This window comes from Canis lupus, chromosome 17 (assembly GCF_011100685.1).
Source record: "Canis lupus familiaris isolate Mischka breed German Shepherd chromosome 17, alternate assembly UU_Cfam_GSD_1.0, whole genome shotgun sequence".
NCBI classification, from domain to species: domain Eukaryota; kingdom Metazoa; phylum Chordata; class Mammalia; order Carnivora; family Canidae; genus Canis; species Canis lupus.
Genome location: NC_049238.1, coordinates 26,415,977 through 26,433,196, shown reverse-complemented (window position 1 = coordinate 26,433,196; position 17,220 = coordinate 26,415,977). Strand labels below are relative to the sequence as shown.

The 17,220-nt window shown below is 39.6% G+C and overlaps 1 protein-coding gene across 7 annotated transcripts in view; it reads right to left on the bottom strand.

Moving 5' to 3' along the window:
- The window catches only part of LTBP1 (latent transforming growth factor beta binding protein 1), a 390,765-nt gene that overhangs the window by 181,384 nt on the left and 192,161 nt on the right, over positions 1–17,220 (bottom strand). For all 7 annotated transcript variants that reach the window (XM_038561238.1, XM_038561239.1, XM_038561240.1 and 4 more), the window contains 2 exons: positions 4,390–4,614; positions 2,919–3,193 (listed from right to left, as the gene is read on the bottom strand). In XM_038561238.1, coding sequence (XP_038417166.1) covers positions 2,919–3,193; positions 4,390–4,614 — 500 coding nt within the window. The remainder of the gene's footprint in view (positions 1–2,918; positions 3,194–4,389; positions 4,615–17,220) is intronic.

Here is a 17,220-nt window from a genome sequence, read left to right as displayed (position 1 = left end):
TCATGTATCTATGCCAATGCATGCCAGGAATACCAAGATATTTCACTTCTCTGGTCTTTCCTGACACTTGCTTCTCTATTTCTTGCATTGTTCTCTTCCCTTTAATTATTCTCCCTGTTTTCTGTAGGAGCTGGCTTCCCTAGCCAGTCATCCATTTTCCTCTACCATCCAAGTAATTCCCGAAATTCTACTGTACAAAGATCCCCTGAATTTAAGTACATGATCACAGCTCATGTGGGGTTTTCAACTCCAAATTTACTAATTATTAGAATGTGTCATAGAAACAAGGGCAATTTATGCCAAATTTGTTCTGTGTATGACTTCTCATGGCATAAACACAGGTGCTTATTGGTAACTCTAACACATTCAAAGTCTCAACAGCCAAAATCTGCAGCTAACAAGTGTTCCCAACTGAGCAAAGCAATGTGCAATGAGTGAGCATTTATGCAGTTGTTTCTGGAATTCATTCAAAATCTACCTACACCTCCTCCTGAAGTTTTGTTTGCAAACTAATCACAGCAAAAAAGTACACATATTTTCCAACACTCTTGTAGTATATATCTTATATATTATTGACTATTTACCAGTAGTGTGTATTTTTATTTTTTAAATATATTATTTATTTGAGAAAGAGGGAGGGAGGGAGGGAGGGAGGGAGGGAGGGAGGCGGAGAGGGAGAGGGAATGTACAAGTTGGGAGAGAGGCAGAAGAAGAGGGAGAAGCTCCCTGTGTCATCAGGGAGCCAGACACAGGGCTCAAACCCAGGACCCTGAGAGATCATGACCCAAGCGGAAGGCAGATGCTTAACTAACTGAGCCACCCAGGGTGCCCCAGTAGTGTATATTTTTAAATGCCTAGATCATCCTAATCACACAAATTAATTGAGCAACCACAGGCACCCAGCAGCATTTCTCAGTAACAAGAAGACAAATATACACCGAGAATGTTTTCTGAAAACAGGTCTTATTTTGAAGCTGTGTATTAGCGACTACACATGCAAAATAAATTAAGAACTGAGATCACTGTCTGGATCATTCTGACCAAAAGGCAGAAAAGTATCCAGATAAGGCAAAAGTATTCCATGGAGTTTGGATTATTTGGGTAACTCCACCAATTATCTAATTCACTTTGACTATATTGTCCAGCTTAGGCTTAAAAGTAAATAGTTTTTTATCCTTTCTAGTTAGCAATCATCTCCCTAACATTATACAAAAATTATAAGTTTGTTAATGCCTCGTTTTCTTGCTTTTTAGGCTCTACATTCCAACTTGGAAATTAGGGAGAAAGATATTGGGCACATAGTTTTAAAAAGACCTGCTTTTTCCTTTCTCATGACCAGCCCAAACTGGAATGACTAAACAACGCAAATGGCATGAAAATTATCCTCTCTCTCCAAAGCTAACCCAGGGCAACATTGCCAAGTTATGAAGTTTATCTTCAGCCCTCTATCCCTATTGAAACCTGCACTTAGCACAATAATCCAGTCTTTACTTCTAAGCTAAATTTAAATTGATGATGTTCCTTTTCCATAAAGCATTTGCTTAAGCCTGGTCTTCAACTGAGTAATGAAAAGGTACCCTTCAGTGGGCATTCCGGGTATCTGCAGGCAGGTGACAAAGGTTGTGTTTGGGGGATCAAGCCTTCCTTGCTCTAGTGAAATTACAAGACATAACCAATAATCTGCTCTATTTTTAAGTTTGACTCTATCTGCATAGAGGAGTAACCTCTAAGCCAATAACTACAGAGTTCTACAACATTCGCAAAGCAGTGCTCACATTACCTTGTCTCATCTTGACAAATCTCCATATTATTCTTTCTACCTTACAGATAAAGAAGCTGATTTCCTAGCACAGACCCTTAACTCTATCCACATGGGTGCTCTTTTCTATTAGGGTCTATAAACCAATTTTGTCTTACTGCCCTGGAAGAAAAATTATAGCCTTACCATGGACTGGTCCAGTACCTAAAAAGTGTTTTCTAGGTTCCTAAAGCAGTAACAATTGATTCTATTATCTATAATTACTTCACACACACAATATATTCTTTTTAATATTCAGGCAACAACAGTTAAGTAATAATACAGTTACCTCATCTACTCTTCTCATGGGGGATCCAAAACATATATGACAAGATGAGAACTGGAGGACAAATCAACATCATTATCATGTGGTCCCAAAGCAAGTTCACAAAGTAGTTTGGATAGAAGAACCAATGTTTTTATATTGCCTTTGCTATGTACATTTAACGATGAGTTTTAAAGAAAACTCAGCCTTTGTCCCATTTTATGATGTAAATATAGGCGTGAAGTGACATGTAAATTCAATATTAAAATGCACTTCAAACAACTCCTGCATTGTCATTCTAGTTATGAATTTTTATTAGGAGAGAAAAGATGCCAAGTTATTAGTGCACACAGGGGTTAAATTTCCTCTGTATAACCTGCAAGCTACTGTAAAAAGGCATAAAAGTTTTCAAATGTCTTTGCAGAATACATCTCACATATCATCTTTCACGCCCAACACATGTTTTATACACAGATCACCTTAATTGAAAAACTATATAAATAGCCAATCATGGACTTCCAGCAACAATTATGAAAGATCACTATTTAATATTCTAGACTGAGATGAGCAAACTTTTTCTGTAAAGGGCTTTGCAGACCATATTTTAGGATTTAGCTATCACATAAACTCACTGACACTACATAATTTTATCATCAATAGCATGTCAGCAAGGATAGACAATACATAAATGAATGGATGTGTCTGTGTTTCAGGAAAAGTTTATTTACAAAAAACAGGCCTGTGGTCAGTTTGCCAACCCCTTCTACAGAAAATCATTTTACCAGGTCTGGCTTTCCTACTAATGAGACCACGCCTAGAATGCATTACTAACATGGGCTAGACAATATTGCTTACCTGTGACCCAATGGTTTCCTGGAAGCATCGGCCAAGCTGCGTCTTAGCAGCAACAGGATAGACATGGGGGATGACTTGTTGGTGAGAGTATGTGGAATGTACTGTCTGGGTCTTCTGGACGGGAAGCCCTTGATAAGAGATTTGGGATTGGCTCGGTTGAGCTTCTTTTGTTTTCTGGCCTGTTGGGCCATCAATTCTTGAAACCTGATGTATCTGGACTGAAGCCTCAGGAGGGTGCTTCACATGGATATTGACTATGTTGGGAGGAAATTTCACTAAAAAGAGATTGACAGGAAAACTCAGTCATGAATACTTAACATGCAAATCAGCATTAAAGCAAATATTATATACATACTTTTGTGTTTATTTGCATATATACTATCCCTGGAACAAAATATATATATAGCGTGTATGTATTTTTGCTGCTCAGCCATCAATTCTGGAGAATAAGAGGGTACGTCCAAAATACTAATTAAACTCGAATTTACATATTTTTAAAGAATAAAACTCAAAGTATAAAGAGAAATTAAAACATCTCACAGTGACACATTCATGAGACAAAAATATTTCTTTCAGAGTCAGAAAACTATGAAATCCATGCTGCTTATGGCCATAGGTGGGTACATTTTATCAAAAAATAGTAGTAAAGACTAAAGAGTTTGACTACTTCTGCATCTCTCAAAGTTTTCATTGCCAAACTTTCTACATCAAAAGAGGAAATACAATTTCACAGAGCATAATTCTCTTACCCTGAACATCATAGTATAGACATACTCATGTGCTTTATGAGCCACACAAAATACCTATATGTGATATTTTATATCTGTATTTACTTGCTGCAGCTTTCAAATAAAATTTCATCTTCTGATGCTAACATTCAAGTTTTAAAGAGTAAGGCCAGTAACACTTCTCTGACCCCTTTTCAAAAACTGTGCATGTATACATGCCAGGTTTAAAAAAATGAATTAGTCATAGAATTTCTGAGCTCCAAGTGACCTAGTTTACCTTCCTCTATAGATGAATAAATTGAAGTCCAGTGAGGTTAACTGACTGTTTATAACTAAAACTAAGCACTCTTCGACTAAAAAATAAACAAAGTATTCACCAGCAGGTAGTATGTGATCCACTAGCATATTACTGTATGGGCCTGAACACTGCCTTGCTCATCCTTCTGCTTCCTAGGCCCTGCCAGACATATGTGTGTGTAACAGCTCCTGGGGCTAAGAGCCAGCAGAAAAGGATAGACTCCTATTTTATTTTATTTCCTAGATACCAAATCTCTATGGCCTAGAAAGTACTGTAGCCACATACATGGGCCCATATTCTGTCCCCTGCTGCCACTTTTTAGGGCCACAGATCACATACTTCTTTCTGTTTCAATACCAGCCCTGCCATCTGCCAGCACTTGCTTCCGTATGGCTTTGGCAGGTTAACAGAAGTCTGATGAATGGGCAAAAAGAAAAAAGCTTACCTTTGACTCCTTGTTGGCTAGTCATGGTCAGAGGCAAGGTGTGTGTAGAGTGGACTACATGCGTTCCCAATGCCTTGCCTGACTGCTGGGAATGCTGATACAGTTTAGGCACACTGGCACCATGGACTGGGATCTGACAAAGCTTCCCTGTGAAATTTGGAGGGCACTGGCATTTGTCCCTTGAACTGCACTGGCCGCCATTCATACATGGAAGATGGCAAATTACTAAAAGGGAAAAGAGAAAACGTGGAGAGTTGGTTAGTTTCTCAAATGCTAAGTAACAACTAACCAAGAAAACTCCCAAAACACACAGCCCATTATAACCATCATATTCCTGACTTTAGAAACATTCAACAAAGAAGTCTCTACATAAAAAAAAAAACAACAGTCTCTATTACTATCTTCTTTACATCTATGTCATTTAACTTTCCAATTGCTTATGGTTGTTCCCCCCAACAATGGAAAGAATTCAGGGAGAAGAATATATACATATTTGCTCAGAATTATTATCTGTTACATTCTATAATTACTTTGCTTCTTTTGTACTTTATTACTTGTTTATTAGCTGTCTCCCTAAATTATAAAATCCTTGGGAAAAAGAGATACGTCTGGCTTAGTGATTTTTATATCCTTAGCATCTAGAATAATTCCTGGCACATAGAAGTTAGTTCCTCAAAAAATAAAGAAACAAATGAGAGTGCTCAAAGTAGCTGTTGAGGGTTTTCTCTAAGACAGGGAATGACATGCTAACCAGAATCAGGGAGAAGAACAGTTTGGATCCTGCTTTACAGGAATTTGCAATCTCACAGGGATAATAAGACCCCAGTGAAACTCAGAAGTAGCAGAGTGATCAGCAGTATGGACTTTACTCGATTTAGAATAAAGAAAGATAAAAGGACATGGAGGGCAAAGAATTGTAAGGGAAGTTTTAAATTCTGGCTAAATTAAGCTTATAGCCAACTTCTTTATCACTAACAAATTCTTCCTATTTCCTATCAGCCTTTTAACCTGATCAGATTCCTACCAGCTTGAACGGTAAAAGTCCCTCAACTCCTCTTCCTTCTAGCTTCTACCTTCTTTAAACCTTCTCCTCCACGACCAACCTTTCAAAAGAATTGTCTGTTCACTTCTCCACACACTACCATCTACCTTGGACCCGGTTTTGTTTCCCTCTCTCCACCTCTCTTCTACATGACACTACTCTTACCAAGGTCACTCATGGGCTCCATGTTGCTAAACCCAATGGACAGATTTCATTCTTCCCTTGGTTTCCATCACATCTCACTCACCTATTGTGCTCCTTCCCCTTTGTCCATTGCAACTTAATATTCTCCGCAGGCTCCACTTTCTATGCCTTTTAATTATTGGTATGATTTAAGGTTTGGTCTTAACTTCCTCATCCTTCCTAACTCTATACACTCTTCCTCGATGATTTTACCATGTCTGAAGCTGATGTCACCCAAATTTTATTTCCTAACCAAAGCTTTCAATTGCTGAGCTCCAATCTATCTACTACAATATATCTTCACACAGATACCCCACAGGCAACTCAAACTGTAAATGTCCAAAATCAAACTCATCATCTTCCCCCCAATACTTCCATTCACCAAGTGGTCCTTAACAGAAACCTAACTGCTGGATGGAGACTAATATATGCTTTCTCCAGTGCCCACTCTACTCTGAGGTGTTAGGTAAAAGAGAGGAGTCAAAGCACTCCCAACCCATGGTCGGGTCAAACACTTCATAACTCCCAGTTCACTTCTCTCTCTCTCTCTCTCTCTTTTTTTTTTTTTTAAGATTTTATTTATTTATTCATGAGAGACAGAGAGAGGTAGACATAGGCAGAGGGAGAAGTAGGCTCCATGCAGGGACCCCGATGTGGGACTCAATCTAGGGACTCCAGGATCACACTCTGAGCCAAAGGCAGACGCTCAACTGTTGAGCCACCCAGACCTCCCCCCAGTTCACTTCTCAATTCAATTTTTAAATCACTTGGCTACAGTAGATGCACTCGGTCTAACAGGCAAGGGGAGCCAGGCCAAGATTTAAATGTACTACAAACAATTTACTACCAGAATGAGGTACTCTTCACTTTGCATGGTTCCAATGGGCTTGAATTTCAGTGACCACAGTTTGGTCACATAACACCAGTACCCCTGACAGCATGGTTCCAACTTCAGTTGTCACAGTATACTAATGCTGAATTACAGAAAGCACAAAATTCACTGCTAGCTTTTTGGTCCACAAATCTCTGTGTGAATAACAGATGTGTATCATGATTACTAATCAATCGTGTCACTTCCACGACTGTGCAGGACAACCAGTCCCTGCACATCCGTTGTTCAATTCACGCACAGATAGATAGTAAACAGGTGGTTGTGTTGCCCCCTTAGTCTTGTGGTAAGAAACTCCCAGGGCACTTTGCAAAAGTGCATAATTGAAAGAGGATGTGGGGCCAGCACAAAAAGAAAGTGTAGCAAAGAAATAAAAAGTGGTAACACTGAACGCGAAATTGGAAAGTGGTTGTAGGAAGAGGATGGAGATGTCCCACAGGAAGCTATATTGAAAGAACACTCAGTTCACAGCTGTGGAAGCACCAAGGATAACAAGCTGGAAGCAGATCCAAACTTGGGAAGGAACAGGACAATTCACCGCCACAGAGAAGAGACAGCCCACATTGCAAGTTACACAGTGAGAAGAAAGCAAACATGTTCCAACTACTCTTGATAAGTTCTACTCAAAGAAATAAAACACGTTCTCAGTGTTCTAACATTTTAAATTATAGGGCATTAAATTAATATTAGCTTCACTTTTTTTTTTTTTTGCATTGCCCTATACATTTATAACCTACAGTAAGAAAGCTTTAATGTTCTGACAAAAAATTTTAAAGGTCATGACACTGGTCATTTTCCCATTGATTATTAAGGTCATTTTGCATGGTTTCAGTTTGCAGATCATTTACTTGGTCCTCCAGTACCATGTAGACTGCCTACAATCTATACTAAAATAACTTCATATATGTTACCATCTTTTCTCTTCAAAGAAAGGTTAACCAATTCACTTTTGTGAGATGTTTCTGGTGTCAACCCATTGTGAATCTAATATCAATTTAATTAGTTTTATTTAAATCTACCCTTAAACTGCTGAGGCAGCACAAGTGTTTCAAGGATGCACTAGTCTAAGTGGAAACAGCAATGTCCCAGCATAGAGCTCTAGTAACCTTGTGTCTCTCTTGTTCATAAAGGAAATAGTTTCTGCCTGACTTCCTCTAACCAATAAGTGGGTACTATTTATAACTATTTATGATTGAGACGTAAAATATCTACTCGCTTATTCCAGCATTTCCTAAAATCTAAATTACAATATCAAGTTCTTTGCCTCAACTCAATAACTACACGTTGAGTCCTTTGTGGCAGGCACTCTTTTTATAGCTCAATAATCTTTTATATCAAAAAAACAAAAATCAACCTACAAACTTAAGGATTTAACTATGAACGGTTCCTTTCTGTTTCTAGAGATCACACAGCTCTCAAAACAATCATCTAGTGATATACAGTCTGTGCTGTCAGTGTTCTATAAAACCTTCTCAACACATGAAGAGTTAAAAGAATAAGTTATCTTTAAGGCTGACTTGAGAAGCTTGCAGTACGCTGGTTGTAAGTCTACCTATGGCACATATATTTTATTTGATTTTTTAAAAGATTTTATTTTATTCATGAGAGACACAGAGAGAGAGAGAGGCAGAGACAGAGGGAGAAGCAGGCTCCATGCAGGGAGCCCGATGTGGGACTCGATCCCAGAACTCCAGGATCATGCCCTGGGCCGAGGGCAGTGCTAAACTGCTGAGCCACCCGGGCTGCCCTGGCACATAAATTTTAGAACATGCAACTAGGAGGTGTAACATAGAACACTGGCTGAGAAATTCCATCTCCTCGGCAGCCTGACATTTGGCTGGCCACCACCATAATTAACTAATTCACTATATTGCATCACATGGTCACCTGGGACCTACTGCAAATAACGAGAGATATATGGGTCCTTAGCCTGTTATTCCAGAAAGTGTAATTTCATGACAACCACTCCGAATATCTCATACCACTACTATGTGAGGTCAAAATGTAGTAGTGATCAAAATGAGGGGAAAAAAAAAAAAGCAAAGGGGCCCAGGTTGGAAGAACAGTAAGTTGGAGGTCTTAAATATGTCCAAGTGTTTCAGTGTGTTCCACCCTTCACTCTAGAAACAACTAGAGTGACAACCGAGTTGTCTAGAAAACAACTCGGCATTACTCGAGAAATCGGGCCAATACAACAGTCACATTTTACGTCACAAGCTAGGAGTTAAACGAATAGATATTCATTATTTGTATACAAATATGAGCCAACTGAATTTTCTCAAGATACATACTATAAAAAGCCATATTCTTTCTTTCCTGTTATCTCAGTTGACTATAAAAATGCTTCAGCTGCTTGTCCCCAAAAGGCGCCCTAGGAATGTACTCGACTTTCCTGCAGCAACATCCTGGCCCCTCCACCCACCCCCTGGATTTTCGTGCCAGCAGACAGACCGTTTCAAGTTATTGTGGCTAAGGCAGAACAGGGAAAACAAACCTCCATCTGAAGAAAAACCTACATCTGTCATTTCACAGAACAGACACACACATGATTTTGATTTGAAGAGCTACTTAAAGTTTCCCACTTGTCTCTGATTAGAAGAATAATGTTCCCTGAAAGGGTTGCAGCATTTTTGTTGATATGCCTTGGAATATGAAAAAAAAAAAGTGGTAATATTTTTAGAAAGTCAAAGTTATCACTTTATTTCTTCCCCTAAATATCTCTACGCTGCCCTCTTTTCAAGGGTATCCTTAAAGTCTATTCAGCCAGAAAGTGGCTTAATACTATCTACCAGATTCAAGTTAAATTCCAGAAGGTTTAATTTAAAAATCATTAAATAGGGAACCGTGGGTGGCGCAGCAGTTTGGCGCCTGCCTTTGGCCCAGGGCGGGATCCTGGAGACCCAGGATCGAATCCCACGTCGGGCTCCCGGTACATGGAGCCTGCTTCTCCCTCTGCCTGTGTCTCTGCCTCTCTCTCTCTCTCTCTCTCTCTCTCTCTCTGTGTGTGTGTGTGACTATCATAAATTTAAAAAAAAATCATTAAATACAGGATCATTCCATTGGTAAGAGGATTTTTTTTTAATGTGTGGAGAACAGATTCATATTTTCTTTTTTTTCTGTGTTCTTGATAATACAAGCAAAAGGCAAAAAAAATAAAAAATAGATAAAAAGTCCTAAGAAATATTGAGGCAAAGGGAGAAAACTTTCATAGGAGTTAAAATGGCACCCACCACCCTCTCCCTGCCAGAGGGAATCTCTCTGTTTTACCTGCTTTGGTAATTAGGAACACCATGTTCATCCCATTCCCACTTATCAAATCCTGAAGTTTATTATTGGGCTCGAGTTAAAGGGATTGCAGATTTCAACAAATGCAAAATATCAACCTTAATACAAACAAGAATTCCAAGAATGTCACTAGTTTTTAATGTTGGGTGCATTAGCAAATGCTTCAATACCATGTTCTGTTTACAATCCAGGAGATATGAAGCCCTGCCACACACATGCACACGAGAGCTTCCAACTTGGGATGAAGCCATTCATCATCTCAGCTTTGTTTATGGCTTTCTGTTGCTGTAGCATCAACCTCACCATAGCACTGAGCTATCTAATTTGATCTAGTTTAATCCTTTGCATAACCCAAGGAGCTCCATTTATCAATGCTATCACAAAATTCTACTTATTACCCTTCATCCACAGAAACTGTCAGAGTAGCTATCTCTTAAAAATTCCTGAACACCAGGATTTTTTTTACCCTTAGGGGGGAAAAAAAAACAGAAGCATTTGCAGGCTGCAGAGTAAACACAAGAATTCCAGACACCTTAGGATGGGAGTACCCTCTAGAAAGAATCTTTGAAAACTGAAGCAGATGTTTTCATTTTGTGCATATAGTGTCCCCATCTGCTAAAAGGGGTGGCTCCAAGATACAATCTACAGGTTCTTTTCCACCCCTGAAATTCTGGTTTTCAAAAGTCTAACCAAGTTAGTCAATATAGTGATGTCCTGATTTCCCCATCTCATCTAATGGGAATGGCAGGATTTAAATTTTAAAATGGGGAAGGATGTATATCCAGACCCTTGCAATTTTTTAAATTATTTATTTATTTATTCATGAGAGACACAAAGAGAGAGAGAGAGACAGAGACACAGGCAGAGGGAGAAGCAGGCCTCCCGCAAGGGGCCTGATGTGGGACTTGATCCTGGATCCCAGGATAACGCCCTAAGCTGAAGGCAGGCGCTCAACCACTGAGCCACCCAGGCATCCCAGATCCTTACAATTTCTGTAAAAGTAACTGGAGCTACTTTGTTAGGTGGTATGTTTCACTGAATTATATGTATAATCAGACACTCATTCAAATTTAAGTTTCATTCTTACTGACAAAGCAGTTAATAAAATGCTCATGGAGTTATGGAAAGAGCACTTTATTTGGGTAAACTATATAAGCATATCACGGGGGGAGATGGTAATGCTGCACTTAACAGTTTCATAAAAATGATGACATGCTTCATCCTCAGACCCTACTTTCTACAGTGGTACCACTGCAAAAATCTGCATAGACATATGCCATTTTAGTTACTGCAGCCTAGCATTTTCTTTAATATTACTGCAAAAATGCTTTCTCAAAACAAGTAATATCATTTATGCCTAGTACCAAGTGATATCACTTATCACTTATGCTACCAAGTATTATAAATAAAGGTTAAAAACCTTTTTGTATGTATTATAATTTGCAAACTCTGTGGTGTCTCCCAAGACCAAGTTTATACTCCTACTAAGTAATACCTGCTTGTTATTTGTTTATTCCTGAGCCTCAAGAAAGGACTTAAATGCTGATTTAGAATTTTAAAATATCTGCAAAGTTGAAACCGCTACAATACACATCTGACCTAAGAACACAAAATTGCACTAAAACCTTCTGACATCACAGCCACTCCAAATTCTGGCAGCCCTTTAAAGACTGGTCCAGAGGTACCTGGGTGGCTCAATGGTTGAGTATCTGATCTGTCTTTGGCTCAGGTCATGATCCCAGGGTCCTGAGATCGAGTCCTGCATCAGGCTCCCCACAGGGAGCCTGCTTCCCCTTGCCTGTCTCTCATGAATAAGTAAAATCTTAAAAAAAAAAAAAAAGTCTGGTCCAAATATGGCCCCCCAAAAGGGAATGTTCCTCCAAAGAAAGAGGCATGCTTCATCAGAAACAATCCTAGTGCCATTTGCTAATTTGAGGTGGGCACCTAAAAAACTTGTATCATTTATCGATCTGCCTCCTGTTTTAATTATTTTTTGATTTTCCTTCTACTTGATTTGGAACATGGTAGGAAAGAAGCCATGGTGTTCTCATCTTTGTATCCCCTGTATTTCATAGCACAGTATGAATCTTACAGATAAGAACTCAACAAAAAATTCCCAACAATCTCCTAAAAATTCCAAATGGAAAAGAACCCAGCAAGTAACTATACCTCTTTTAACACTCCTTGTTTTTCTGGCATATGATAACTTGAGCATATACTGGAGTAGTTTTCTAACTACTAACTTTCTAACTAGGTTCCAGAGAGCACTAAAGTTCCACACAAGTGCTAGAAAATATCCATAAAATAAGTTAATTCAACCACCTTATTCTATAGATAGTGAGCTACAGACATTGTGTGTGCTTAGGACATCAAGGCTGTGTAGTCATAGTCACAGATATGGGACCAGAACACAGGTGTCCTAAATTCTAGTCCAGTGCTCTTGCTCACACAGCCCTTATGATGGAAGAACCAAGAGGTGTCCCTCAAGTATCACCACAGAATCTTGTCCCAAATCCTTTTAAGTTCTTCTTCCAGTGGCACATTTTTCATAATTGGTCATAGTAGGGTTTGCTAACAGAGCCCTAATTCAGATGGGTGGGTTTAGCTTATTGCAAATCAGGTAGACTAAATAAATAAGTTGCATCACACCAGAGCTTCTCGATCTTTTTTTTTTTTAAGATTTTATTTTTATTCATGATTTTATTTATTTACTCATGAGAGACACCTAAAGAGAGGCAGAGATATAGGCAGAGGGAGAAGCAGGCTTCCCCATGGAGGAGCCCAATGAGGGACTCGATCCTGGGGTCATGCCCTGAGCCGAAGGCAGACACTCAACCCCTGGGCCACCCAGGCATCCCCTTCTTGGTCTTTTAACAGAAAGACACATAGGTTTGCTGGGCCATAGACATCAGTGGAAGAGTAGAGATACAGATTCAAGAACAATGAAATGAAAAAGGAAATGAATAGCATTTGTTGGATGGCATAGATTAGACCATTTCTGTCACTGAGAAAGTTCTATTGCACACTGCTGGTCTATCACTTGTCCCCTTGATTTCCAGTGAGGTCAGAAGTGACGGCTAGAAGCTCAAAAAGTGATGCTTGCTCATTTAATGAAGGCTTATTGTAGATCTACCAATGGCCATGTCCTATTCCAAGCATGAGGCATATATCAGTCAATGAAACAGACAAAATTCCCTGGCCCTCCTGGCACTATGCTTCTGTCATCTACAGCCCCTGTGAGAATCTGGGCATAAGGAGAATTGCTTCAGGGCCCAGGAGTCAATCGACAGGACACAGTTGGAGAAAGAGCTATTCTCCCAGTTATGCAGGCTACTACTACCAATCCCGCTCTTTCAAAGAGTGTCAAGAGGCATCAGGCAGGGCAGAGAGCTGAGAATTCTGGAGAGGGGCCTTCCCTGGGATAGGAAAAGGGCTCTCTCCTGGGACTCCATCTGCAGTGGCCCTGGAAGGATCTAGACAGGAAGACCTGGGCAGATGCTATGTGATGACTGCAAGTGACCAGCACTAGGAGGGGAACAGGATACCCTTGGGGATCCTCAGATACCCTCACAGGAAGGGTGGGGGTAGAAGGGATAAAGGTTCTGTGTAAGAAGGTAAGGGTTTTGGGCTAGCATACTCTGGTTATTTCATTATCACTATATTATCTATCCCCACAAGCTGCCGAGGCCTACAGGGACATCCAGGTTACAGTCATGATCACTATAGTTCACATTTGCATTCTTGTTACCACACAGCCATACTGTTTCATGTTATATATTGCTACAGAGTCCTAACATTTTTAGGAAGTACATACTAGTCTAGTAAGTTGACACCTGATAAATTACATAGCCATTCCTCTGCTTGTTTAGATTGCATTTCTTTTTAACTATTGCAGATAAAGCTGCAAGGAACATTGTCAAGTATATAGTTTTATCTTAGTAATTATTTGCTCATGCATTAAACTAATATTTATTGATTGTTTAGTATGCAAAAAGCAATGTGCTAGGTGACAGAGTGAACAAGTAAGACACTGATGAGTCAATTATACCTGCCTCATCATGAGGAGGACAGATGAGCACAGGCATTAAGACCAAGGGCCTGGAGCCAGACCTTCAGGGGGTGCGAATCCCAGTTTCATCATCATCAGTGGTATGATGTTGGGTAATTTACTGAACACTTCTCTGTCCCCCATTTCTTCACCTATGAAATGGCAATAAAACCATACCCAGCTTGGCTGGATTTTTGGCTTGAATGAGGTCATATATTCAAAGCACTCAGAACTCAGCACACAGCAAGTACTCAGCAAATGGGAGGCTCAGCAAATCAGCATCAACTTCATGAATAGGGTGCAATGGAATCATACTAAAGGGGAAACCAAACTAGCATTGTGATAAAGAAAGAGATATGCTAGCAACTAGTCAGGTCATGGACTCAACTGTATTATTTCAGTTGCTACTCTGTTCATAGAATCTATTGAGGAGTTGTTGAATTGCTGAGTACATCAATGGATGAATCTTCCAGAAAGAACTCATTAACATCAAGAGCATCTATCATTGACATATCAAATTCACATCTATCTTGTCAAAATTGGATTTTATTTTTAAATATTTCTACTAGTTTAATAGTTCCAAAATGTTAACTTTAGAGTTTTAACATTTCACCTATGATCAGATTATACTATCACAATGCTAATTTTGCATGTCTTTAGTTAGGAAGGAATTTTGACACTTCCCCCACATATTTGTTCACTTTTTATTTCCTCTTGTTTGACCTTTATGTATTTTACATATCCCTTCGAGTCTTAATGATTTTAATTACTTTCCTGACATTTTATGGACAATAGATTTCAAGATCTTGTTTGTCCTTTGATGAAATAATCTTTGCAAATATATTTCCTGTTCCTTTTAGTTTGTTTTGGATACATGCATTTTATTGTTTTCACATAATTAAGTTTGTAAGTTCTTTTCTCTATAGTATGTTCCCAGTTTCATTCCTTTAAAAGCTACTATATCTCCAAGTATCTGATAAATAACCTATTTCATGCTAGCTTTCTAGATTATTTTCACCTCTTTTTTGCTAAATTGTGTAACTAATTCCATCTGGCATTTTTACCCAGGGGATAAATATGAATTATAACTAATATTCTTCAAATTGCAATTTAAATATCTTAATATTTGTTATTACTTAAAACTTGCTTTCCCACTAAGCAGCTATTTTGATGGGAAGGCCTCAAAATCAGGAAAACATAATGTTTTGGGGGAAAAAAAAGAAAAAGAAATGTGGCAGTTGAGGGTGGAGCTGGGGCTGGGGCTGGGGCTGGGAGCATGGGGAAGAATGCAGGGTAAACAGGAGTCGAGTCAAGGCATAGAGCTAACACAAGAGTGGAGAAACATTCCCTGTGAGACATGAAAGAAGAAACATATTGGGTAATAAAATGAAATGGGGTCTGTAAAATCCAGGCAGATGCCAAAAGGGATAAATTCTGGGTAGACAATGTTTGGGAACCACTACTATAAACACGAATCTGCATGGGCCGTCTACGGCTTCCTTTTCCCCCACCCTCCATGGATCATTACTTTCCCATGGCTCCCATACCTCACTACACAGCTACAGCAAGGCCCATTTCTCTATCGTTGCCCTGTTCCTTTCACAGGGCAGGTAACTCTCTCAGCCTTCTCTTCCTGGGTAGTATGCTGTCACCGACAAGCATCAAAGCAGAGGACATGTTGCTATAGAACCAAGAGTCAAAACCACCAGCAATCAAGAAATTTTCCATTCCCAAGAGAGCGGGGTAGGCTGTGTAGCTGCTGAAGGGACAGATATGTGAGAAGCTGAGATCTCAGATCTTTCTAGATACCTGACTGGAAGACCCTGAAGGTGAAACCACAGGCTCCCAATGCCTTCTTTACATACTGAGGAGCCCAGATAGATTGTGTGCCTCTCAGGCTCCCTATAACACAAAAATGCCCAAGGAAAACCAGTGTAGAGGCCTCTCTAGACTGCTGGGTAAGCTATCCCCAACACTGATGGTTCCAGACTCTTATAGACAGGTCACAGGACATACAAAGAGGTATGGAGAGAGGTTACCCACACTCAGAGTTGAAATGGGCTGAATAACCATCTGACCACTGCTGTCATGATTACACAGCAGTTGCTGTTTCTGTTAGTAAGAAAAAAAACCCTGCTTTTTCACTTCTTTGACTCTTAGACCTACAGGCCTTACTAGAAGGGACTGAAATTACAGATAAAAGAATGGATTTTTACAAATACTAAATATTTTTTTAAAGATTTATTTGAAAGAGTGGGGGAGAGGCAGAGGGAGAGAATCTTCAAACAGATTCCCTACTGAGCTCAGAGCCAGAGGCAGGGCTCGATCTCATGAAGTGTGTGTGAGATTCTTACCTTGTTTTTTGTTTGCTTTTTCATTTGTTTTTATTGAAGTTCAATTTGCCAACATACAGTATAATATCCAGTGCTCATCTCATCAAGTGCCCTCCTCAGTGCTCATCACCCAGTTACTCCAACCCCCTGCCCACCTCCCCTTCCACAACTCTTTGCTCATTTCCAGAGTTAAGAGTCTCTCATAGCTTGTCTCCCTCTCTAATTTTTCCTACTCAGTTCCCCATCTTCCTCTTAAAGACCCTTTCACTATTATATTCCCCGTATGAGTGAAACCATATGATGATTGTCCTTCTCCAACTGACTTATTTCACTCAGCATAATACCCTCCAGTTTCACCCATGTCGAAGCAAATGGTGGGTATTTGTTCTTTCTGATGGCTGAGTAATACTCCATTGTAATACATTCCACATCTTCTTCTGTGAGATTCTGATCTGAGAATATCAGAATTTCTGAGGTGAAACCAAGAATCAGACACTTAACCGACTGAGCCACTCAGCCACCCCTAATACTAAAAATTTCTAAGACCACATTCCAAGTTTCAACTTTACAGCCTGTTAGATTTTTAAAAAATTTTTAACCCAGATTTCTCATCTTACACAGCATCCCATTTTTCATTTTGTCCCTGCGCATTGAGAGGGATGAGAACGTGTAACAGGAACTAGAACGTGATCTATGGACATTACCATTAACATGGATAGTATACAAAAGGTTCTCAAGTAGTTTCTCCTGGATCATTCCTTCTAAGATACAGACTCATCTGAGCTCAAGGCTGAACACAGCAATATCCTGCCTATCTATTTCAGACATTCTGTGTATCCCTTGCAGAAGACATCAAAACCCAATCATGGCAGAAGGCTCTTCTTGATCTAGCTCTTGCTACCTGTCTACTGTTTTCCCACTGTTGCCATCATGTTCTCTTCAGTTCCATTTATATCCGACCATTGGTCTGTTCCAAGTGTGCCATGCTCCGTCTCACATATGTGGTTCCATATGGTCTCTTTACTCTCTTCTTCCCAACTTACCAGCCCAA